This window comes from Herpailurus yagouaroundi, unplaced genomic scaffold (genome assembly GCF_014898765.1).
Source record: "Herpailurus yagouaroundi ecotype Mexico unplaced genomic scaffold, PumYag 67375, whole genome shotgun sequence".
NCBI classification, from domain to species: domain Eukaryota; kingdom Metazoa; phylum Chordata; class Mammalia; order Carnivora; family Felidae; genus Herpailurus; species Herpailurus yagouaroundi.
The window spans coordinates 984503-1011587 of NW_024420192.1; the positions used below are offsets into that span (position 1 = coordinate 984503).

At 37.0% G+C, this 27085-nt stretch overlaps 1 protein-coding gene across 2 annotated transcripts; it reads right to left on the reverse strand.

The window, feature by feature from the left end:
- Positions 1-437: 437 nt before the first annotated feature.
- Positions 438-26657, reverse strand: RLIM (ring finger protein, LIM domain interacting). 2 transcript variants are annotated; one of them, XM_040467210.1, is made up of 5 exons: positions 26450-26657; positions 24582-24645; positions 10139-10331; positions 8752-8835; positions 438-7448 (listed from the first exon to the last, which is right to left on the reverse strand). In XM_040467210.1, exons 3-5 carry the CDS (start codon positions 10305-10307, stop codon positions 5836-5838), a joined length of 1866 nt encoding a protein of 621 aa, XP_040323144.1. In that variant the 5' UTR covers positions 10308-10331; positions 24582-24645; positions 26450-26657; the 3' UTR covers positions 438-5835. The 2 variants fall into 2 exon arrangements, with proteins under 2 accessions (XP_040323144.1, XP_040323143.1); XM_040467209.1 differs by lacking the exon at positions 24582-24645.
- Positions 26658-27085: the final 428 nt, after the last annotated feature.

Genomic DNA, 27085 nt, shown 5'->3' on the forward strand with positions numbered 1-27085 from the left:
ATAGGGATGGAAAACAAAAGCTACATGAACACATGTGCACACCTAGATGGGTTTTTGCATTTACAGAGGTCAAGCAAGAGAGTAGGCAGGGTAAAGGTGAGAATACAAGTTAACAGCAAAAATGCACCTACTTAAGATGTCTTATTTACATAAATCTTTTCAGGATTCTTGCATCGGAATACACTTTAATCTTTTACCACTTGAAGATAAAGGATAAAGCCATTAAACTATACAACATAAAATGGAGGTCATATCCCATAAACCAGTACCTACTCAAACTCATGGAAGTGAGGAAAATCAAAATCAAGGTTGTGCTAAGGAATTTCACTTGATTCTAAAAATCAAGTCTGTGTGACATTGGTTTGATGCAACAAAACCTTTATTAGATTTATCAGATTCCCCTTTTTAAAGAAAAACCCAAGAGATGATCAAGCACAAATGATCACTTCATGCATTTTATTGATAGTCTATATTTTAAATCTGCAGTATGACATCTTACATAGGGAAAAAGCTTCTTCCTAAAAGATAACTATTAATAATCAAACCAGTTGTAATATGACTGACCTTTCAAGGTCTTGTTTTGCATTAAACAAGTTATTTTTTAGCAGGTGTAAAGCACTGTACAAAAAAAAAAAAAAAAGGAAACTGGGTACATTCTCAAAATTTAATACAGGGCTTCCCAACCAGGAGTCTTCTGGATAGATATTGGAGAAGGGTGTTACGTTCAGATTTAAAATTGAAAGAAAATGAGAAACCAGATAAAGCAAGCCAACCAAATTCACTTCACTTTGTGCTCCTTTCTGTTTTGAAAATCTCTCCCAGAGGTCAGGAAGCCCTGGTATAACAATCACTTTAGTCTTTACAGAACATACATTTATGTGCTTCATGTTCAAAGACATAAAGGCAGCTTTTGTTACTATTCCCCCTCCAAATCCCTTCAGGTTCTTTTGGCTTCAGAAAGCTTTCTAAGACTGCTGCCTAGTTAGTTCTTTATATATGAATCCAAGTAAACATCTATACCAAAGCAGCTCTTCATGGGAGAAGATAAAACAGGCACAGATACATAACCAGGCCAACTGCATACCTACTCAACCTGATACCTGATCACATGGCCCTAGATCTTTAAAAGCAGCACCAGGGACAAACGGAGCTAACAAGAGGTAAAATCCAAACATCTGACAGCTCAAACACAAATTAATCAGTTCAAAGAATGTTAGCAGAGGGCCACTAAGTAGAGTTTAAGGCTGGGCAGCTGGTTCAACCATACATTGGTATTGGAATAAATCTGCAAGATGAGGAACTGAGAGGAACCCTGAAATAACCAGGCACAGTGGTATGGTGGGGTTCACTTTCATTGCATGTATTTAAGGTATCGTTCAATCCAAGTGACTATAAAGCAGCATGTCGCTCTTTAGTAGTAAACAAATCCTAATCAAAACCAAATATCTCACTGTAATTGTATTTGAGAGTGTTGGAGAGTGTTCATTTGCTTCAAATTTGAATTAAAACACCTATATAGACATGGAAATCATCATGAAACTGATAAAAACTGTTGTTATCCCTTGAGAGTTCCAACACTTGAGTACCAGCTCTATCCTACACTGTTATTTTAAGTACAAAATGGAGTTACTAAAGCAAGTGAGATCACTCACCTATTGGGAATATTACAGTATTTTAGAAGTGTTCCAGTTAAGAACTCAATTTCAAGATGCTAAAAATTTTAAAGGGCAAGTACTTAACTCGTAGCTGTTTCTTAGTTGCTAATTAAAAATCCAATTTAAAAATAAGTGAAACACTCATTCCTCAGACCTTGCACTTTTAACTTTCCAAATGAAGCATGTTATTTTTGATTTACGTCTTCAAGTGTTTTTCAAAAGTGTACAATTTACCAGTTAACTCATTGAATTACAACACTGTTATTGAATATTAAACATAGTGAACAATTATACTATAGATAAGGGGGGGAAACAACGCCTAACACTTTCATATGTGCCTTATCCACCTCTTGCATCACTAAGGTACAGAATACTTTAGAAAATAGCAATCAACAGTCTCATAAGAAAAGAAAAAAGTGCCCTGCAAACATGGCTTCTGTGTACTTAATATTGACCATACATTTGATAGGGAAGCCAGTAAAGTAAAACTTAAAAACTCAAGGAAGATTATATTTTTTGTTCACAAAAGAACAAAGGAGAATAAAAAGGGGTGGAGGGGAATACCCTCCGTTTTTAAAAGGAAAGTATCGACAACCACCACAAGGTGCCACTGTATTCTAGCAAGCTGTAAAAATGGCCTTGTAAGAGTCATTTTGCAACATTAACCTCCCTATCGCATGGGTATTTTGGGAAATGACTGAAAGTCATGACTGATGCTTGACCCATTTCAAGTCATAGACACTTGAGAAGCAGGTGGTTAAATAAAAAAGCATATTGAGTGATAACCCTTCATAAATACAATTTGAGACACTGACACTAGGAGAGAACACTTGGCACAGAAAGGACATGTTTTCCCAAAGGAAAAAAAAAATTACTTGAGGTAACACTTATAGCTAAGCAGTTTCCTAAAGTTTGGATAAACTCAACAATCATGTTTATAGAGATTGTATGTGTGTGTACATTACACACACACACACACACACACACACACACACACAATCCTGGTACTGAACTTTTTTTGTTAACTTTACAATTGATTATTTCCTATACTCCCAACACTAATGTGAACACTTCTCTCAATCTCCACCTCCATTAACCATTAACACCACTGAGGTGTAACTAATGTGTTCTTTTTAGAGCAAATATTCCAAATTAACAATATGGCTCATCTTCTAGTGTTGCTATAGATAAAGTCTGCACACTTCAAAACCTAACTTGCTCAATTTTGGTTTTAGTAATAATAAATCTCAACCTTGTCAGCTGCTTGGAGTTAAACAACATAACACCTCAAACACTTCATACCAGTAAGTGAATTTTTAAAAATATCTGAAATACTCAAGAAAACTCAGTTTTTAGTATTTTTCCCTATGCTCTGAACGTTATTTCCCAACATTGTTTTTTCTTGTTCCTATTACTGCATGAAGTTCAAACTAGGTCTTCAACACAGAACCTTTTGTAATAAAGAAAAAGTGCAAAGATACAAAATGAAATGTAGTCTTTAGCAAGAAAATGTTCCCTCAAGAGAACAGGTGTTTTGGATGCTGGTGGGGAAAAAAGACTCTTGTTCTCCATTGTACATCTGACACCTACAAATGACCTTGTCTTCCAAGGTCCACAACACCAGTAAGTATAGTCATGGGCCTTGTAAAAAAAAAAAAAAAAAGTAGCAAATTTCACTAAAATATTTGTATCCATTCTACACAATCCAATGGAAATTAATGAGTGCTACTGAAAAAGGTGTCCACATGCACATGTCCAATATGTGCATTCTACTGAAGGCTAAAAACTTAAAATCCTATTTCCAGTGTTTATGAATAGCTTCAATATCTACATTCATAACCGGCATTCTGCATGAGTTACCTCTTACCTTAATATGTCACAAATGAGTAATACATCTTGGGAGGTTAGGGAGGTACCTGTTGTCAATAACTTTTATGCTTAGAATGTGCTGTAGTTGTTTTTAAACTATTTAAAATAAACACCCTTATAATGGGACATTTCAAACCAAGAGGAAAATGGGTTTGTTTTTAGCCAATTGGGACTACCCTGCAGATCTGAAAACCGTAGATTACACCCTTGGGAAAGGAGACAAGGAGGCTCACAAATATAAAGGAATCCTGACTTTTACATGGACATTTTTTTTAAAAAGATAAAATGTATTACATAAGCGCCATAAACAGTGAAATCTGCTTATATTAAAAAAAATAAGTGAAGCTTTGTTTGGACATTATTTCCTTGCAAGAGCAGTACATATCCTTAGTAAACAACTACCATATTTACAAGTTAATTACCTTGATACTTAGGTAGGATTGAAAGCTGGAGGAAAATATAAAAGAATGAGCTTTGAAATAACCTTTACAGACAGGTTGGTAACAGATAAGGTAACCAGATAATTCCTGAAGCAGACTTGTTTATTTTATAGAGTATCTGACTATGCGTGGATAGTTGTCACTTTAAAGACCAAGGATGCATTCAATTCCTCTTTGGGTCCACTATCTTTTCCCAGATAAACAAGTCCTCCACAGTCAGATTAATCCTAACCAAAACTGGCCTCAAAAGAGAAATTTGGCAAGAGTACTGGGGTTTTTCATAAACCTAATCTTATTACTAAGGAAACAACACAAAAACACATGTGCCATTGATTTTGAGTTGGCAGCCTCATCTTCAAATATGAGCAGTACAATGAAAAATTTGAATTTCAAATAACCCAACTTTCAACAAAGGACAAATATCCCTTAATTCTTCAATTTGTCTTTAAATATAAGATGTTAAGTGTGTGTTAGATAGTAATGAAATATTAACAAGTGTGGCCTGGTACCTTAAATGACAAATCTCGAAAATAATGCAAATTGGAGACTTTCTTACAGAGTACACACCTCTGTACCAACTTTAATTCTTATGCTAAAAGTGGTTTATAGTCTCTTTCCTCCACCTTTTTCTTTTTTGGAGGAGCAGACTTGTAGAAACATCAATGTAAACTTGTGCTAGGTGGTAGTGGTTTGTTTTCTTTAAACCAAAACTCTACCAAAGTTGTTAAATCTATTTCATCAACTCAATTAGAATACTGTGTCAAGGATCTCACCATGTGAAACCAGTTCACATCTGTATGGCTACTGTCTTCATAAAAATTTCAAATTCTTCAGAGCAGTTTTCTTTACTCCTCCTATCTTTCATTTCCTGCCTAAATCCAAGTTAAAGTACAAAATTTCCATTGGTTATCTTCAACGCAGTTCAATTCTGCACTCCGTCCTTTCCTCTGCATGTCACAGTAGCTGTTCACATACATTATAAATACTATAGATATGTTCTGCTCTTGACATCTACACACTTACAAAAGCAGCTTTGTACTTTGTTTGGTGTGTTTTTACTATGTTGGCTCACAAAAAGCAGTTTTTTTCATTTCTAAGCATGGTACTTTACAATTTTTAATGCATTAATACAACAGTGCATTGGAAAAGTACTGAGCCTCTACAAAATAGCTTTACATTTTTAAACAAATGAATGTGATTTTTTCACTTACACAAGCATAGGCTTTTTTTAATATTTCCACAAGATAAATATCTCAATTAAACTATAAGCTCACTCTACAGTGTGCCACAGTGATGGGCTTAGGAGACAGTTATACATTTAGAAGATCCTAACCTTAGTGTTATTTACACTGACGTCCAATATCACCTCATCTGAAAGGTGAACAAATGACATTCAGCATGTAGCTGAATTTGTGCCAACTAATAACTGGGAATGGCAAAGCTTTAAGCAATCACTTATTATACATGTACTGTAACTTAGTCTAAACTGGGAATTTCCTTTGTCCCTCTCTCCTATGGCATGGGAAACGTTAAAGATCAAAGATCAATGAGAAACAGATAAAGAGTCATTGCTAAGGCTGATCTTTTAAGATAACAAAGGAAAAACTGATAAATGTAGATGATGAATCACCAGTAATAGCCAATTACTGGTACTGAAGTCAGATTTTTATGTCCTAAAACATTGCTTTTTAAATATTTCCTTTTATTCTGGAACAGAAATTGGAAAAAGGACAATGATGCATTCAGAAAGCAATGACTCAATTCAGGTTGCTACTTTACATTTAAGCACCACCCAAAAAGTGGGCATAAAGTAAGTGATTCCTGTTTGCCCATCACTATACCAGCTACATAGCTGAGAGTTCAGACCTTAATTACACAACACTTTCTCTGTTACCAGAAGCTAAGACTGCTCTGCGACAAATAGGACAAGTAGAATTCTCAGATAACCAGCGATCGATGCAGTGGACATGGTACTCATGGGAACAAGGTAGTTTACGAAGTTTGTTGCCTTCTGTATATTCTGTAATGCAAACACTACAGGTTTTTAATGCATCGTTTTCACCAAAACTTCTCATTGCCAAGTTGTCAATCTGTTCTTTGGTGAGTCCTCTAGGTTGGTCATCATCATCCTCATTTAAGAGGAAAAACTGAGCCAGACTAAGGAAGGGCAAAGAGCCACTTTCATCAAATGTTACTGGGGCCCTGTGTCGACCCTCTCGCCTGGCACCTGATGAGCCTGATGATGAGCTTCCTTCATTACTGCCTTCAAACACCTCTGAGCTAGTCTCTGAACTTTCACCACTGGAACTGGAACTAGGACTGGAACTAGAACTGGAACTAGAACTGGAACTAGAACTGGAACTGGAACCAGAACTGCTACTACCACCAGAACCCCCTCTTCCATTCCGTGACTCTGCCCTTTCCACATTTCGACTCGAGACTGAGCCACTAGGCTCTGAATCACTATCACTATACATAAAGTAGCTTAACTCACCAAAACCTGTCATTATCTGCCTTAACATGGTCTGAATTGCAACAGATGTAGTCTCACTTAAACCAGTATTTAAGATTCTACGAATCGGAATTCTGATGGTACTGACATAGGTTCTCACACCTGCCCGTTCGGAACGTGAAAACGTACGCCTAAAACCTCCTCGTTCACTTTCATAAGTGACAGTGTTGTTTGGCGTCTGAGACCTTGACCGAGTTCTGCTAGCTATGCTATCTCTCTGCCGATACTCTCCAGGACGAACTCTTCTTACTTGAAGATCAAGGACTATGGTTGGAGGTCTCTGTCCTGATCCTGTAGATTCACCACTGCTGGTTGTGTCTGAAGAACCTGCTCCTTGTGAAGCATTTCTGGTTCCTGAAGCTGCAAAAAGACCTCTACTTAGCAAGTCAGGTCCACTTATTTGTTGTCTCAATGTCACATGGTGCCGGGTTCTAGAACTTCCCTCAGTCTCATTTACCAAAGGATGCTCAAAAGTCTGAGATGAGATACTATGATGAGATCTTCGTGGAATTTCACTCATTGGATGCAGAGGCGACCTACTTCGTTCAGCTCTTGCTCGGGTTCTCCGATGGTCTGGGCTCCTGCTTCTTGCCCTTCTCTGACCTCTGGTAGGTGCAACTTCTCCCGTTAATGCTTCAGTTGAATTTCGTTCTGATCTGGAAGGCCTTGCAGATGTTGATTCAGATCGTGGATTCTCCACTTGCCTTTGGCTGTTGTTGTCTGTATTTTCTCCACCAGAACGTCTTGCAGATGGCTCATTTTCATTCTCTGGATTTTGGCTCCCATTATTACGGTTAACATTGATCTCTAAACTGAATCTGAAATCACCACTGTTTGGATTAGTCCGGCTCACTGCTCTCCAAGATTGGTTTCCTCTTTGCCCACTTCTTGTTGTATTTCCAGTTTGTCTGACAGAGTTAAGCCAGTCTATTATAGAGTCACCATTAGACACATCATCTGAAGAGTCTCCACCTGTTTTTAAAAAAGGGAGGGGTGAGGGAGAAAAAGGAACTACTAAAATTAGGACAATCATATAATAATGCTCTGAAACTCTGCGTTAGAGAAAAAAGAAAGATTCCCAATGGATGTCACATTTACAGGTATTTGTAAGCTATACTGTATAGATTTGCAAAGTAAAGACAGGAATGTTTTAATTTCGTTTCAAAAGAACAAGCTAATCCTAGAGAAATTTAGAGAATGTTTTTTAAAGGGAAACTGTAGGAAGTCTATTTTCAATACTTCATATACAGAAGACATTTTTTCAGTCCACTGTCAAAACACTAATGTAATCAAATAAGACAAATGCCAGTTAAGGTACAGGGCTACTGCTTTAGTGCAAAGTACATTTCTCTCAAATTTTCATTAGTTTACAATATTTCTTTTAGGATCCTGACTTAAATGCTTTTGATATATAGGTCTTTTAAAACACAAGACTGCTGTAGCCGTTGCAAAAATATAAATGGGGTTTACTAGTTTAAAAGTATTGAGTACTTCTTCATATTACCAAGAGCTTAAATTAACATGAAACTGGAGATCAGAACAAATGAATAGTCTGAATCTGGCATAGTACATGTAATGGCATGCTCAAGAACCAAACTGTTATAGCCTCTTATGTTAGATAGCCAAATTCCCCACAATCCTATTTAAAACATAAAAGCAGGATTTCTCAACACTGGCACTATTTCCATTTTGAGCCAGATAATTCTTTGTTCTGGGAGCTGTGTTGTTGTGAATTTTAGGATGTAAAGATGTTTAGAAGCATCCCTGGCCTCTACCCACTAGCTACTAGTAGAAAGCCCCAGCTTGTTGTGACAACAACCAAAAAACGTCTCCAGATATTGCCAATGTCCCCTGGGGGGGCAGCGGGGGGTGGGGGTGGGAATTATAACCTGTTGATAGCTACTAGGTTAGAGAATATAGCCATTTCTTTCTGCTGGTGGAAAACTCATATGTTTATAAGGAAAAAATAATTCAGTAGGAAGGAAAAAATTTCAATGGAGATAAAAAAATCAAGAAAAAATATCACATTATTTAAATGTGGCTTATTTAAAGCCATTTCTCACTATGTCTCAATTAATACAAACAACCCAAAGGTGAAGCAGAAAAAAAACACGTTGACATTCTCACCAAATATCAAGAAAATGCCAGTTCTCTTTTTATTAACAATTACTTAGCACTAAATTAATTTGTTCCATTTCTGGGTAATCTCTGGCTGACATTTACTGAAGTTCCTTATCTATTTCATCCTCTACCCACCCTCCAAAGCAAAATATACCTCTATTTTCATCTGAGTTTTGTGGTGGTGGACCCTCTTTAATTTGTTGTAGTCTTCTCAGCAACTCTTCCTCAGTACTTTCACCTGAAAACAGTTTAAAAATGTTTGCCAAATTACGAAAACTGAGATGAAAACCAAGGAGTAGGAACCTGGGTATGGGAACATGACATTAAAACTTATATAAGTTTCTTTCCAGTTTACTAAATGCTTTGGCATATAACAGCTCATTCTTTAAAACTGTAACTCTGGGAAGCAGACATTATTATCTGCATTTTAAAACAAGGAAACAGACTAAGTGAGAGACTGATGTATCAATAAATGGCAGGGCCAGAATACCAACTTGGGCATTCTAATTCAAGTCTGGTTCTGTTGGCTCAAAACACACTCCTTCTCATAAGAGGCATGCTAACTAACACCTTACCTTTTAAAATTTAAACAATAACTCAAAAGTTAGTAGAATTAAATAGAGGGGCGCCTGGGTGGCTCAGTCGGTTAAGCGTCCGACTTTGGCTCAGGTCACGATCTCGTAGTTCTTGAGTACGAGCCCCACAATGGGCTCTGTGCTGACAGCTCGCAGCCTGGAGCCTGCTTCTAATTCTGTGTCTCCCTTTCTCTCTGCCCCTCCCCTGCTTGCACTCTTTCTCTCAAAAATAAAATCATTTAAAAAATTTTTAAAAAGAATTAAATAGATATGAGGAGGACCAGAGATAATGAGTTTTAATTAGGATCAAATGGGACCTAATTGGGCAAAAGAGAATAACCAAGCACAAAGTTCTGAATTAACAATTTTACCCAAGGCCAGCTTTGGAGGATTATGATTAGAATATAATCTGGGAATCAGAGATGACAAAAAAGGAAGTCTGTCCTAGGAACTAACATTCCCATTAGCTCTTCCACACTCAGATTTATGTCTTGTAGGTTAAATAAAGCTAACTAAAAACAAAAATATTGTTCAGTTCCAGTCTTTTCAATTCAGCTTGCTATAAATTCATAATATAATTCATAACTAAAAGACGTGATAGAGGTTAATTCCAAATATAAGTGAACAGAATTAGGCAATAAGTACAGCAATAAATGTCATTCTGTATCCCTTGTCTTAAAATCACACTTCATGGGGCACCTGGGTGGCTCAGTCGGTTAAGGGTCTGACTTTGGCTCAGGTCATGATGTCACAGCTTGTGAGTTCGAGCCCCACATTAGGCTCTGTGCTGACAGCTCAGAGCATGAAGCCTGCTTTCAATTCTCTCCCACTTGCACTTTGTCTCTCTCAAAAATAAATAAACATTAAAAAAATTTTAAAAATCATACTTCATAATGGCTGCAGAAACAGATTTTTATAATAAGACTTTTTTTTTTAAAAGACCAGAAATCTTCACACATCGCATACCTGGGGTGCCTAGCAAATTGTTATCTCTCATAAGTCTATAATCTTCTTCACTCAGGTTATTTACAAATTGATAGAAAGCTTCTTCCCGATCCAATCGGTCCATCTGACTTCTGCGCTGTGCTGCAGACTGATCACCACTTCCTTTATCGTTAGAATCTGAGCTTTCCATCTTGATGAACAAGTGGAAAATTATCTACAAGGAGAAAGGAGATCAATCTTGAAAACAAAAGTTACCATGTGTTCTGCAGAACACTTTAAATTATGTGAAAATCCAGAATGCAGGTCAAGATGTGAATTTTCAGACATCATATGAATAAAATTTCATCAAAGAAAAACTCCCAAAAAGGACTGTTATACTAGGAAAAAAGTAGGTCAGGAGTAAGCAAACTATGAAAACCAGCCCTGGCGCCTATTTTTTTCCTTGAGATCAAAGAATGACTTTTTTTTTACACTTTTAAAGACTGTTTTTACAAAAGGGAGATAATGTTATGTGATACACAAAAAGTATATGCAATTCAAATTTCAGTGTTCATCAAGTGTCATTGGAATACAGTCATATACATTCATTTACATATTGTTTGTGGCTGCTTTTGTGCTGTAATGGCAGAGCTGAGTAGAGATGAGCGACCGGATGTGGCACTCTCATCACTTTGCATTGGTGATGATCTGTACCTTATAAACTGTAGTGATGTAACCTGACAGAATTTCAAGTGTCATACATATCACCAGAACTATGACATTTTAAAAAATTACCAGTTCATACTTATCATGTCAAATTAAGTAAAAGTGCACTTTGTCAACCTCAAAGGCATAGTGGAATATGGATTTTGTTGTGAGATGGAAAAGACTGAGTTTATTATGCAATGGCACTCTTTAACTGTCCTAAAATAAAATACACGTTCATACTATCAGACTAAGCAACCATCACGATATTCCCAATTCACAGAAGAGCTACAGTCTAAAAAATTGGAAATTTAGAAAGAACACTCTCATCACAAAATATTTTCTCAGAATAAAAAATGAAGCTTCAACCAAAGTAAGTTTCCAAGTGGTTTGTTGGCTAAATCAAGAAAAGCTGTTTATAATGGGGAGTTAATTAAACTGTGCTTCATTGCAGAAGCTAAAGAAATGTGTCAGAGAAAATAAACCTGTTTAAGATGATTAGCTTTGTTTTGTTTTTTATTTTTTAATGTTTATTTATTTTTGAGAGCATGCACGTGAGTGGGGGAGGGGCAGAGAAAGAGGGGACACAGAATCCAAAGCAGGCTCCAGGCTCTGAGTGGTCAGCACAGAGCCTGATGTGGGGCTCAAACTCACCGACTGTGAGATCATGATCTGAGCCGAAGTTGGACGCTTAACTGACTGAGCCACCCAGGCGCCCCAAGATGATTGGATTTTTGTGAGAGTAGCTGCTCAAAAATTCAAGGATATTGGGATATGTCATAATCAATTGAAAAATGAGACAGCAAATGATTCTGAGTGAGTTTTCTTGGCTCTTGATGAGTCGACAAATGTAATTGATACTATTCAGTTGTTTATTCAAGGAGTCAAGTATTGATTACTCAAGAAGTTTGAAGTAACTACAGAAGTAGCCTCTATGAATAGTCTGCATGGAGCAACTACAGGTGATCGTATTTTTTTTAAGTTTATTTTATTTTGAGAGAGAAAGAGCATGTGCACAAGTGGGGGAGGGGCAGAGAGGAGGAGAGACAGAATCCCAAGTAGGCTCCACAGCATCAACGCAGAGCCTGATGCAGGGCTCAAACTCACTAACCCATGAGATCATGACCTGAGCTGTGATCAAGAGTCAGAGGCTTAACTGACTGTGCCACCGAGGTGCTCTATTTCAAAAAAGTTGAGAAAACATTAATTGAGCACAGCTTAAAGTGAAATCTGCTAAGATGTGTTACAACTGAAATGGTGGTAAATATGTATGTACAGCAGCTAAAGACAAGTTGGACAAATTTATAAAGCTTGTGAAAATGTAAGGTATTTAAAGTCTATGGTTATTCATTATATTATTCATCAGCAGGTAGTTTGCAGAAACTATGTGAATCTAACGTATTACTGAACCAGTATTATTACCAGTGAACTTCATTACTGTGGACTTAAACATCACCAGTTCTCTTGAATTTTTGTCAGAAATAGAAGCTCAATTTCCTAACTTGCCCTACTCCTTGTTAATTTGATGGCTTAGCCTTGGTAAAGTTATAGCGTAATTCATTGTACGCAAGTCCAAGACTGAATTTTTTTTCTGAATGAGAAGAACCACCTTCAATCACTATTACCAAATGATGAATGGCTTGAGAAATTAGCTATTGCTGTAGACTTCCTAATGTGTTTTAATGAATTCAACCTAAAATTACAAGGCAGAACAGCACTTATATGCAAAACTTATAATGCAGTAAGATCATTTCAACAACTAACACTGGAATCACAACGTTAAGCTGCTTTACACATGCTATCAAAGAAACAACAGTTCCATTCCCCTACAAATTTGTAACAGATTTATTTTCTGAGCACAAATTACAGATCCGGAAGCATTTTTTGGACCTCATTGCAAGTACAAAGAAAATTTCCTTATTTCAAAATCCCTTTAACTGCATCTGAGGAGCTTCCACCTAACCTTCAACTGAAAGTGATAATTCTGCCGTGTAATGATATGCTGAAAGGTAAATATCAAATGAATTCTATAAATGCCTTCTGTAAGGGATAAATATGCTTCATTAAAATTCTATGCTTGTGTACTGATTAGATAGCAACATAGGCATACTGTGTTTTATTGAACTTCACAGATACTGGTTTTTTTTTTTTTTTTTTTTTTTTTTAATAAATTGAAAGGTTTCTGGCAATCCTGAGTGGAGCAAGTCTATTGGTGCTAATTTTTCTAGCAGCATTAGCTCAGTTTGTGTCTCTGTCTCACATTTTGGTGATTCTTGCAATATTTCAAACTTTTCATTATTATTACATTTGCTGTGGTGATCTGTAATCTTTGATGTTCTAATTGTTTTGGGGTGCCATGCACCATGCCCATGTAAGATAGCAAACTAAACGGATAAATGTGTGTGTTCTAACTGCTCCAACCACCTGTTCCCCATCTCTCCCCCTTTTCCTGGGCTTCCCTATTCCCTGAGACACAATACTGAAATTAGGCCAATTAATTAAACCCTACAATGACCTCTATGTATACAAATGAAAGGAAGAATCACACATCTATCACTTTAAATCAAAAGCTAGCAAAATGATTAAGCTTAGCGAGGAAGGCATGTCAAAAGCCACAATAAGCCAAAAGCTAGCCCTCTTGTGCCAAATAGCCAAATTGTGGATGCAAAGGAAGAGTTCTTGAAGGAAACTAAAAGTGCTATTCCAGTGAATGCACGAATGATAAGAAAGGGTAACAGCCTTATTGCTGGTATGGAAAGTTTCAGTGGTCTGGATAGAAGATCAAACCAGCCCCAATATTCCCTCAAGCCAAAGTCTAATCAAGAATAAGGCCCTAAAACTTTTCATTCTATGAAGGCTGAGAGAGGTAAGGAAGCTGCATGAGAAAAGTTTGAAAGGTAGTTCATGAGGTTTCCTAATATAAAACTGCAAGGTGAAGCAGCAAATGCTGATGTAGAAGCTGCAGCAACATTAAGGAGGCAAGACCCTCTCTCCGCCAGCAAAAAGATTACGACTCACTGAAACGCTCAGATGATGGATAGCATTTTTAAACAACAAAGCATTTGAAATTAAGGTATGCACATCATTTTTCAGACATAATGCTATTTATTGCAAACTTAACTGACTACACTGTAAATATAACCTTTATATGCACTGGGAAACCAAAAAATTCATTTGACTTGGTTTATTTGCTTTGTTATATTTGTGATATTTGCTTTGTTATGTTAGTCTGGAATTGAACCTGCAGTATCTCCTAGGTTTTCTTGTACCTGTATGTGTGAAAAGACATTTTCAAAAATTAAATAAGGAAAGTCTCATTTAAAGTCAGTAACACTAGATGAACATCTGCAAATAATTTTGATAAGTAATATGTTTAGCCCTGATTAAGCAAAATGTCCCTCCAAAAAAGAATGCCACTCTTCCCGTTATCAGACCCATATTACAGAATACTACTCCATTATTATTATATTTTGAGTTTTACCAAGAAAAACTTTGTGGAAATTCGGGCTTCTCTCTTTTTATATAAATAACTACGAAATATGCTCAATTTTGCTTTTTGATCAGCAAAGCCAAAAAACACATTACTACCTGGCTTTTCTACCACTTTCAATTAACCACTCTAATGAAAAACAACAGTAGTAAGTAAGCAATCTAAAATAAGACTCCAAACAAACAAAAAAAAGTCATCCTCTAGCTTTTTTCCTTCTAACACCAGATTGACCTTAAGTTCACACTGAAAATATAAAAGTTAATTCCACAAAAATATGAAAACCTGACTTGTGGAAGAGGTAATCTATATCAGTACTAAGATTGAATCCCAAATACAATACATGAAATATCTGGATATTCACAATTCAGTACTAAAGAGAAAAATAAAACCAAACTCTCTTTCAGATAATAATAATAATAATAAAAGAAGAAGCTTCTCTACCTGTCTGGTTTTTATAACTTTAAACTTTAAGACTGGAAATCAACAGCTTAAAGTCATACAGGCCAGGAAATGGAAAACAAACAAACAAAAAACAAAAGGAAGTCAAAATTTTCCATATGTAGCTAAGGAACACAATTTGGTGTTGGTAATAGTTAAGCAGCTAACTTAAAAAAATACAGGAAAGCACAAAGGAAAAAGATGCTTCAGCCATAACTCTTCAAACCAAAGAAAACCACCAGCGATATTTGTTAATGTACTTAAGCACCTAATATTCTGAAAGTTAACATGAAAGTTAGGACAAAGTCCACTTGTGGAGGATCAGTAAATAGTTCTAAAAATAATTCATAAAAAAAAAAAGTATAACTCAGTATGGTTGAAAGGCGTTTAAAACATAAATCTTCAAAGACAAAAATGTCTGGTAAGTTCTGACATTTGAAGGATATGAACCAAAGATAATAGAAAACTCACATACCAAGGACTGTTCTAAGAATGTCACAAAGTCTTAAGAACAGCATCAGGGAGGTTAAAGCCCATATGGAGCAGAAACTTGCAAAAATATGGAAGATTTTTAAAATGGCTTTGAAAAACAGAATCTGAAACAAGAAAGGGGTCTTATACTGAGTGGTGGGGGAGTTGGTATATTAACAGAGGACAGAAGGTAGAGGCACTCAACTTCTCTTTTGTTCCTATTTTATTCAACAAGGAGAACCATCTTCCAACTGGAAGCAGTGGAAAAAACAAACTTCTCAAAGAGAGAATCAAGAGACTGAACTGCAAAACTTCTAATGATGATCTCTGAGAAATCACAGAGAATAGGAGAGATGATTAAAAAACACTAGATTTAGAAATAATCTAACCTTCAAATAAAAAGTGAAGTCTATAAACTGTAGCACAGCAAAATCTGACCAAAAACCTAGAGGGAAATTCTGGAATAGACTATCAGATATATTGCAAACACGGAGAAGAAAAATATGTTTACCAGCAGTGGGGTTCACTGCCAAATTAACCTTATTTGCTTTCCATAGGGATGGTTCTCAACCTTGGCTTGTACATTAGAATCACCTGGGAAGCTTTCTCTGGGGTTGGCCAGATAGCAATATTTTAAAAATTCCACAGGTAATTCTATTGAACAGTTAGGTTTGAGAACCTCTTTAATAGGAACGTCAGAATTACACTGCTGACTAGTCTGGGTTGATTTCTGTACAGAGTCTGAGAAGGTTTTACATCCTTATTTATCATCATGAGAAATGTAGCCTAGATTAGCGCTTCTCAAACTTCAGCATACAAACAGATCACCTGGAAATCCTGTTAAAATACAGATTCTGATTCAGTGGATTTGGGGTGGGGCCGGAGAACCTGCATTTTAAATAAGCCTCCAAGTGCTGCTGCTGCTGATCCTAGAATCACAGTCTGAGTAGCAAAGAGCTTGATGACAATACAGCTTAACAGATTCACCCTCAAAGGTTACAGAGCAATGTTAACCTGCAAAGAATCCTGTCTTCAGTATTTAAATAAGAACCATGTCAAAGACATGCCAACCAAATCTAACCAATTCAGAGTTGGGAGTTAGTAATGAAGATGTATGTATATGATAAGTCATATTTTGAATTTTCAGTGGCTTGTGAGGATGAGCTGAAATCAACAAAAGTGATGGTATATGTGCTACCCTGAACACTTTATGAAGGATTATCAAATTAAAATAACCTATATGAAGAGTACAGAGTAGGGAGGAAACCTACTCATGTGAAAAGAGCAGTTCACATGAAGACCTCAAGTTTTCAGTTAACAAAAAGCTCAATAAAAAACCTGTTTGACCTAGCTAAGAAACCTAAGATAGTCTCATACTGCGTTCATAGACCACAGTGTTCAAATAAAAGTGGTAACAGACCCAAGGCAACCTGTTGTTCAGATCTAGAATGACCAAAATGACAAGTCAGGGAACACCATAAAGAAAATGGCTGAATTACCCAGAGAAGACTTGCATGAAGACAAAACTAAAAACGGGCATGATTTACATTTTCAAAGATTTAGAGTTATAACATGAAAGGGAGAACCACAGAATCAAACTAGGGCTAACAGTTGAAGAACTATGGGAGCAGATATTTCTTTCTTTTGATACAACGGTCTAACAATGAAACTATTCTAAAGTGGAGATGTAACCAGCCTCTTGAAGCAAGCAAACTACCCATTCTCTCAAAATATCCAAGCAGAATTCTGGTGGATATTAAGAGGAGATTGCTTACTAGGTAGGAGTTTGAACAGACGGACTTCAAAAGACCCTTTGGATTAACATGTCATTAAGGATGGGGAAGTCTCTTAGTTTTCTATTCTGGGCTTAGGGTCCTATTAAGCTATGTATTCCACTGCCACAATTTTGTTATAACACTTTGATAAGACAAATCCACTTAAGTTGCTGCATCCCTGCCCTGCAACATACCTTGTACTTTACTACCTTCACACTTCCACTAACACTGTTCCCTCAGCCGCTTCTTAGTCTCTCCCCATTTCACTCACCCTTTAAGATGAAATGAAACGAAATCTTACCTCCTGAGAAACTATTACTATCTCAGCTAGCAATTTTTTCATCCATTGCTGCACACAGCGTTTGTGCCACTAGAGTGGCACTTCATGCCTTACGTGGTCTTTTATAGTTTTGAAATATTCTTCATAATCTTACTTACCCAACATAACCAAAATACCATTTCAACATGTTATCACTATAAAAAATTAGTGAGATGTCTCACATTCTTTTTGTTAATACCAAGTGTGTGAAATCTGGTATTTTGCATTCACAGCACATCTCAAGCTGGATACTAAATTTTCAATGGTTAAAGTAAAATGCAGTCCTACCAAAACAATGAAGTTGTGTTTAATGAGAAAATATTTTACGCTGCTTCAGTTTTAATTTACCTTAGTTAAAATTAAAGAAAATTAAAAGTTCAGTAATACAGTTACACCAGTGACATTTCGAGTGTCGGGTAGCCACATGTGCTTAGTGGCTACCACACTGGACAGTGCAATTTGAAAGAATTTGCTTGTAAGGTAGAAAAATCCCACATATGTGACGAATTTCAAAGTGTTCCCAATATATTGTTCGTGCTCTACACACCCACTATTTATACATCCTCTTTATGTTTTTCTAAAATAAAATAGTAATGTTAATATTCTACCAATATACATGGAAGAGAGAATTCTTTCCTATGTTCACCAATCATCAAGATTTCATTCTTGACCTTTTTAGAATTTCTATCATTTCCTACATGGAAACTAGAGACAAAACATTACACCTCTATTGAAAACCCTACTGACACTGTGATTTTAGGGACTGTTGAATCCTAAACAGCTCTTTCCTGGTGAGCTTAGAGGTTAGTTTATTCCATGCAAGAATCTTTATCTTGGTTTAATTTTATCTTTAAATTTAACACTTTAACAATGGGACACACTCACAAAGCAACACATGATCATCCAAATTACTCTTACTTCCATAATCATATCCTGCTCTCCTTTTCCCTCCTCCCAATATACACCAGAGAAAATCAAGGAAAATAATTTCCCCACATGACATCCCTTGTAATACACTTATTTTTATTTCAAAACTGCGACCAAACCAGCAAGGCTTCATTAAACAGAACACACAATGTTTTTGCTAAGGTATAGGTGTCCAATGAAGGAGAAGTTTATTTCTTGTAGTTGATTAGGGGACAGGGAAAGAAAACTCTGACTTCTTTCCCTACTTTTGTCTTCTTTCTGACTTACTCTGCATTTCCCCTAGGCTGGGCATGGGGTTCAAGAGATTTCAGCACTGACAAGACACTTCTACACTTTAGGGACATTTAATGGGTGAGTTATGACCGTTACACCTGCAGAGTTCCCCTGAACAAGAGGTAATTACATTCTGGAGAAAAAAGGAAATCCTGAATATAAGCAATGCTCTCAAATGCCTTGTAAAATGATCTTACACACACACACACACACACACACACACACACACACACACCCATGAACCTGGTCTTATTTTAAGCAGTCTCTTTATTACCCAAGCGGAATAAAGTGAAAAAATATAGTAAATCTAAACCACAGGTTCAGACCCTGGTAGATGTAACATTACCACTCGTAAGTGAAAATGAACATTTTAAAGGTTAAAGCACACTAAAGATGCCAGACACCACAATTCAAATGATCAAATACAGATCTCTCTCCATTTTGGTGTCAAATTTTAATAAAGAATTATGTTGCCAAAATGGGTCTCTAGATTCTACCCTATGGTGAACACTGTGGTACACTTCCAGTTTAACTAGTAAGAGGAAAGAAGAATCCTCCCACACTCTTGGGCTCCTTCTATCAACATAAAAGAGAACATCTTAAATCTATTTAGTTATCTTACTCTCAGTTACAATATTCATGTGCATAAGTCAGAAATTTTGGAGTAAATATATGATTAGCATCACCCACTTTTAAACTTAAATATTTTTTTGAAAAGCTTACCAATAAAATAATTTAAGAGAATATGTAATTGTTAAGTCACTTAGGTCTCTCCCTTATTATAAGCAATACCCACTACCATGTATTGACACAACCCTTTCACTTATATTTCACTTAATCCTCACAACAATCCTATGAAGTAGGAATAATCACCTCTATTTTCCAGATAACAGGTATAGAGTGAGAAAGTGATTTACCAAATGCCAAGTAGCTGGTAAGTGGAAAGAGTCAGTAATTAAATACAAGTCTCCTAATTCCAAATCCAGTCAAGTTTTCACTACATGAACAACTACTCCCAATAATTTTGCAAAACTATATACTTTAAAACACATTCCTTCAATCCCAACAGGCATGTCTAAAGTATTCAACCTCACTATGAGCTTTTTATACCATGTTCACTCTTGGTATGAAAACTTCCAAAGCAACAAAACACCTTTTATAAGCAGTATGAAGTAGGACTTATTTTTAAGTAAGTCAACTTTTAGTACTTTTGTTTTAAAAACAAAAAATAGCATATTTTATTAACCTTATTTCTTCCAGAGTACTGTGTGCCAATATATCCAAATCCATTCCTGGAAATGAGCAGCCAAATTATAAATTTTGCCCAGTCATTTCAAAAACTATTCGTTTGGTCAATGAATGTTTGTGTCAGGTAAATTCAATTCCAGGAAAGAAAAGCCAGCAAGAAAACTAAACCTGAGGTTTATTCTGTAATTAGAGAATTTAAAGCAGATTTTATTCACCTTGAGTATTTTAAAGCACTGTCTTAGTGATTTCCATTTCTTATATATTAATACAAGTATGCAGATCACTATGTTTCTGACCACTGTTAAAAGTTTTTCATTTAATTTTCCTATGTTCTCCAATCTTTAAAGAATGTAATTTTCTTATGTCAGGGTGAAAAGTCACTTAAAACATATTATTCATACTAATGGGTCACTCCTGGTGCTAAATACATACATATTATATTCAATAGATATACTGCATCACAGTACCCAATGAAGGAGACTTAAGGCACCAAAAATACTGTTAAACAAAAGACTTTACAAAACTGAATCCTGAAATCCAAATGCTTGTGTGAATATCAATTTAAAAAGAAGCCACATCTATTAAGTCTGTGAGATATAATCTCTTCTTAAAAACAAAAAGGTACAGTGGGAGGGAGTAATCAAGGTAACCTAATATCAACTAACTACCAGAGCACCTTGAGCATTTCATCTTTTGTGTTCATACAAGCTCCAGACTCAATAGTGTTCTAAAGCAGAACATGCCAATTAAAAAAAATCATAGTATCAACATAAAAATGTGTCATACTGAAAAAGAACAAGCATCATTCTGTTTGCAACAGAGCTTAAGAACCTCAGAAATAAATGAAAAGTAATGACATGCAATCCTCGTCAATAAAGAAAATAGCTCAATAATACCATCACCAAAATGAAAAATATTTAACGCAGTTATTTTTTTAAAAGTTAAATCACAAAGAACCACTGAATTTGAGGTCAGGATATAAAGTACTATTGTATATGTAGTCACCAAAAGTATTGAGAATTTACATATACAGAATGTTTAATTAAAATTTTATAGCATTTGTAATAGACAAAAGATGATTAACAATCAAACAGCTTTTTTATTCTATCAGTGGAAGGGTGGAATTCAGTTCTGTGAAAAGGAGAAAGTAGGAGATAGTGGGTTCTAGTCTCAGCTGTAAAATTAACCAGCTATGTTAATTTGGCCAATTCACTTGACCTCTTGTGCCTCAGGATCTTCATCAATATTAAGAGAGCTGGCTTAAAACCACCCATAAGGTACCTGCCAGTTCTATGAATCTGTGACTATGAATAAAATATAACCCAGGTCACATTACAGTAATAAGTCAGAAAAATAAGGCTTAAGAAACAACATGAGTAACTAGGCTATCAGCCTAAAATGCTGTGCTTTTCTCCCTACCACTTCACTCAGGCACTTCTATCTCCTTTTTGTGACTATCTTACTTTTTTCAACAGAAATATAAAGCACCCCTCTTTGAAAAACAGGACAGGATTGATGTTTCACTGCCTTTACCTAATGCATGATACCTGTCATCACCCACACAATTTGTTGATTATTTCCAATACTGGCCTATCAGAGGATGCTACCAAGGACTCTACCACTATTGATACTATTATAGCAATACAAGATTACAAAATACTATCTGCATGGCAATGTTACTTTAGCCTCATTTATATTCTTTTATCTTTACCACTTGAAAAGGACAGCAGGAAAAAAAAAGGATTCAGAAGTGTCCCTCATGGGTCTAAATCTCTTGGCAGGAAGTCTACTGACATGCAGCTCACAAACAGTTCTATTACAACCCTCTACAACAGTAAACTGAAAGAGTATTAATAAGAATGCCAACAAATCAGAGGACAGAGATCAAACCAAATGCTGCCAGTTCACAGGAACAAGTTAGTTAATAAACCATCATGATGACATTTCTATTCACTCAAGTACTTTAGACAGTAAATTTAATCTTCGATTACTCATTCCATGTTATTATTGAGCTACATCACTAAATTGGAATTTGGTCTTACCCACACAAACTCAATTCTGCCTCATTATCCCCAACAAGTCAAAAAATGACTCAAAACACCAAAATGTTCATGTGTTCATAAAAAAGTAATGTAAAATCATTGACTATTGACAGTTTTGGTGTTAATCGATAACTATCTTTAAGAACTATCTTTAAGGGGCGCCTGGGTGGCGCAGTCGGTTAAGCGTCCGGCTTCAGCCAGGTCACGATCTCGCGGTCCGTGAGTTCGAGCCCCGCGTCAGGCTCTGGGCTGATGGCTCAGAGCCTGGAGCCTGTTTCCGATTCTGTGTCTCCCTCTCTCTGCCCCTCCCCTGTTCATGCTCTGTCTCTCTCTGTCCCAAAAATAAATAAACGTTGAAAAAAAAAAAAGAACTATCTTTAAGATACTATCTTTAAAAACATGTTTTACATCTAAATTTTTAAAAAGTGAAGAAAGTTTTTAAAATTAAAAATCCCTTGACCAAAAAAGAAAATATTATGTACACAAATGACGGTTATATCATTTGAGGGAAACAATTTTGTGTTACCGAATGAAACATGCTGACAACTGTGCTTCCTGAACCAGTGTTCTGACATAGAAATGATGACCATAGTGACCATATATCCCCAGTTTATCCAGAAGAGTAGCAATCTACACCTGTTGTCCCACAGTGATTATTAATATGGCCCTCTTTCACTCTCAAAACTGTTCCAGCTTGGATAAATTAATATAGTCAGTCACCTTGGATATAATTGACACTAATGGGAAATTTGGCCAGTAAGAAAATTAAAATTATAATTAAGAGTTAACTTCCTTCTCCCTACAGCTTTTAATTAAGTGGAGAGTGAGAGGAAAGAGATCATTTTTCATTATAAAGTTAAAAACACCCAACACAAATACCCCCCTCCCAACAAAGTATCATGTTCATCACCATGCAAATGTTATAATGGCAGCCCAAGCTGGAGTCATGAAATCACTGCAAAAGGTGCACAAATTGATATACACACCACAAACTGTCTATAGATATTTGTCTCACACATATGTAGGTACTAATGAACAAAAATCTTGGGTCAGAAAATCTACAACAAAAAGATCAACTATATATTTCAGAAATAAAACCATAAGTTCATATATTCCTGAATTGTTCAAAATTGCCAATATTTTCATATTTAAAAAACATCTCAATTGATGACAGGAAAAATAAACTGATTATCTAGGAAATTTCCATTTTCAAGGTTGGGAGAAAATAATGAAGGAAAAAACAGACACAAGCATTATTGCCTTCTTACACTGGTTATCAAAATGTCAAGGGATTATATAAACGAATACTTTCTGAAGTCGATGGCCCATAAGGTTTTGGAAATCTTTGTGTTATACAGAGGTGTTAAGGAAGTAAACTTACAAAAGAAAAACATGTCCTACGCAGTGGCCCAAAATTCTAGCACCTCATCAATCTGGATTTGAGAGAGGACTTTTCACTTTCTAATTTGTTATCCACCCTATGGTAAATCAAGGGACAAGAGGCTGGTGAGTGATTTGCTCTATTTCACAATCTACTAGGTCTATGGAAAAAGTAATACACACATTATAATTCCACAGATGCAGATGTCCCATCTGACCTACTATATTATTTAAGGCCTCACAACATCTTCACTAACCTGAAAGAACATATACAACCAGCCTAACATTTCCAGATCATTTCATTAAGCTATTTCTTAAAACCATTTCTGATTGTAAATTGTTATCAAATTATATCACAAGCAGTAATAGCTGAAACAGGAACCAGGACATAAAAAAAGGGGAGAGGGTAATTGCTAAAAGTCTCACCTACTTCATAAAGCAGATTCCCTTTAAGTGGGAACAAAAGTTTTTGAAATGATCTAACCTATAGATTTCTTTTGTAACAAGCTTTCATTTTCTTTCCATCTCCAAACTAATTAGAGAGCAATTAAGTCTAGAGGTATAAAAGTTTAGTGACTCCAGGTTCAAAGAGACCTGGGTTAAAATGGGGGCTCTACCATTTATTAGATATTTAATTGAGGACAAATTGCTTAACCTCTTTTCAGTTTCGATTACCTCTGTAAAATAGTTAATATCCTCATGAGGCTTTGCTATGAGGATTACAAAGTCATGCATGTAAAAACACAGGACACAGAACATACACATTCAATGCAAATTAGTTATGAACTTAAGCTAATTCCATCCCAGTTTGCCTAGGGCAATCCAGGTTTGCACCTGTTGTCCAGGCATAATTATTAATAATGTCCCTTTTGCTCCTAAAAGCAACCTGGCTAGGGCAATAAATTATGTGGTTACCCTAACAATGATGGTAATGAAAGGAGTTAATATCACAGTATCATATATCAATTAGGATTTTTTGGACCTTGAAGGAAAAAAGTTGACCACCACCCAAACCAATGTAAGATTATATTCCTGTAAGACACTCAACTGATGTTTCATTTAGTTATTCAATGAACATTGAAACACTATTTATTTAGACCCATCCCATTCCAACAATGATTTAAGGCAGCAAATTTCTACTTTGTTCTTTCTGTTCTATATAGGTATTGGTAAACTTCAGATATTATTTTAAAAGAAGAAAATTCACAGACAAAACACTAGTGAGTTCTAGCTACTCAGACACACTACCCTTTGAATTCCCAATGAAAAACCCATTTTCATCATGAAGAATGCCCAGCACCAATAAACATATATCAAATGAGCCCATCCAATTACAGGGCCTGCAAAACAGAATAAATATTTTTAAACATGCATTCTACACATAAATCATCAGGAGACGCAACAAAAAATAAATTACCTGACTGTTATGACATAGTATTGTAATACAATAAACTGGATTTTAGTTTTCTTCACTCTCTGCTCTAGAAAAAAAAAGAATCCATTATTCTTCCTCTTTCATAAGATAGACATTTTCTTTGAAATAGACACATCCTAAAAAAAAAACACATCCTATATATTTTAAGTTACCCCATAACCCAACCTAATTTAGTATTACTATTAGGATATTTGGGGAGATTGAGAAGGTCAGAGAAAACCAGCAATCTTGTGTTAGAAGATTTCCTTTAAAGGCTGAAAGCCAATCTATCTTTTAATATAAGCTTCCTTAAAATAGGCCTTTCCTTAGACCAGTAATATTTTCAGATTCTGATGGTTACTTTCAAGTACTTATTTGGCACATTACAGGAGCCTATGGCAGAAACTAAAGTATGAAAGATCAGCAGGACATTTAGGCTAAAAAATGAAAATTGTTCAGTGTAACAGTCTCTTGAAATCATAGTTTAAAAAGTATTTGGATTGGTCTTCCTGGGTACTTTATTTTTATAATTTATAAAGCTGATTGGGGGGGGGGGGCTATAATTGGGCTGCCTGGTCTCAAGTCATCCAGGACGGACATAATGTACCTGATGGGGGTGCTTGGGGTAATTTTGTCTTTAATCACGAAGAATCAAGTAAATGATTCTAGTATTAGAAACGACTAGTAGTACATTTATTTCTTCCTCCCTTCAATGATCCAAAGCGACAGCGGTTAATTCTGATTCAGGAAATGGGGGCTCCTTATTTGCAGCAAAAAATTACTGTTGGACCTTGCAAATGGTGGATGACAACCTCATATAAATGCTTCCTCTTGCCCCTAAACGAAAAGAATGACCTAAATAACAAGATTGCTAGACCTCAAATTCCCGGACTAACCTGTGGAATAAGTACAGGGAGACTGTCTAGGGAAGGAACGTGGCTGTCTCCTCCATCTTGAAATTAATCAGCATAAGGGAAAAAGGGACTGAGTATTCAGGAAGCAGAAGCCCAACCGGTTAATACTAGTTACTAAAGCTATGGCGTACGTGGCAGGTACCGCCCGCAGAAGCCGAGACCCTTAGGCTTTTCTTTTTGAGGGGGGAGGGGTTGGGTTGTTGCCGGATTGAAGGAAATTAAGTTGAAAATGTTTTGGCCCAATTCCCACCCTTACCCAGGGAAAACAACAAACACGCAACAGCTTTTCCCTGCCTTTTTGGGGGATTCTTGCAGTGGTATCTGGCAAAGACTATGCCAGGATTATCGAGTAAGGGAGTAAACCAGTTGCCCCAGATCCTCAGGGAAGATGTCATCGTGGCCCCAGGGGGCGCCTAATTGATAGTGCCCAGCAGAAGGGCTCGAAGTGGGGTTCTGCAAATCCTGAGAAATCTAAAGGCCCAAGAGTTCCCTGCCACTGACTTAGAGCAGCCTGATTTTTTTCCCTTTTCCCAAGCCCAAGCCCGCCATGTAAGAGGGGTAAGGAAGCGAGGGAAGCCTCCAGAGAACCAAAGAGAAAAAACCCTAAGACGATCAAAGATTCTCATGCCGGAGGCCAACACTCATAAATCGCCTCCCCCAAATTCTTAAGATTGTAGAGGGCCTTGGCTTTAGCTTGCACCGCCACGGGGAGGAAGTACTACCCACCTCCTTCCCCTTCTTCAAGAGACTGTGACTATACGCCCAACTAAAATGGCAGCGGCGACTACGCCACGGAGCCCCCCGCAGCAATCAGCGCCTTGGGGTCCGGAGGCGGCGCTGGGCGTCCGCCACGACGCGACACTCAGGCCATTTTGAGAGAACGCGGCGGCCGCAGCTCCGCTGTCTTCCTCTCGCGCTCCATCCATTTCTCAAGAGGTTTCCCAAGGCTTCACTTACTCGATTTTAGTGTCGGGTCCGACTCGGTCGGTTCGGCCGCCGCCGCCGAGGCTCCTGTGCACCTCCCCTGCCCCTGCTCTCAAGCCCGCCTCCGATGAGTCGCTGGTTGAGACCCGCCTCTAGCCCAGCGCCTGCTCGGAGACGTTGCTCAGGCAGCCATTATCTTCCCCATTGTTACCAAGCAGCGACAGGAAACGACTGCCCACAACAGGAAGTGATGATGCCGCGTTCCGGCCCCGCAGCCCCACTCCTAGTCTATTAGCCAATCCCAGGCGATTCCTCGAAAAGGCTCGGCGGGAGGAAGAAGGGGGCAACAGACGACGCGGCAAGGCGGGCCGTGGTCTGGAAAAGGAGAGCTGCTGTGACGCCCACCATGTGACAGGCCCCACCCTCCTCCGCCATTTTGAATTGTGGCGAGAAATTCGCGTTCTGAGAACTGTGGGAACCTTTGCTTTCCAGTTCTGAAAACTGAAGAACGTCACCTTATGACCTCTTGAAGCCATTTTCAGAGAGCGAGAAATGCGGTATTAGTCCAACCTGACGTCAGTTCATACAATTAGTCCAGACTAGTTTAATATCTTACCTTTTATTCAGCATCTATTGAGTGCGAACTATCAAGCATTGTTGTAGATGCTG

What these genes read in the sequence shown, in the direction of transcription:
- RLIM (XM_040467209.1), bottom strand. Translation starts at nt 10,307, where the DNA reads ATGGAAAGCTCAGATTCTAACGATAAAGGAAGTGGTGATCAGTCTGCA. An exon ending in CAATTTGCTAGGCACCCCAG is followed by an intron (nt 8,836 to 10,138) that starts GTATGCGATGTG and finishes AACTGTTTTCAG; the next exon opens with GTGAAAGTACTGAGGAAGAG. An exon ending in AAACTCAGATGAAAATAGAG is followed by an intron (nt 7,449 to 8,751) that starts GTATATTTTGCT and finishes TTTTAAAAACAG; the next exon opens with GTGGAGACTCTTCAGATGAT.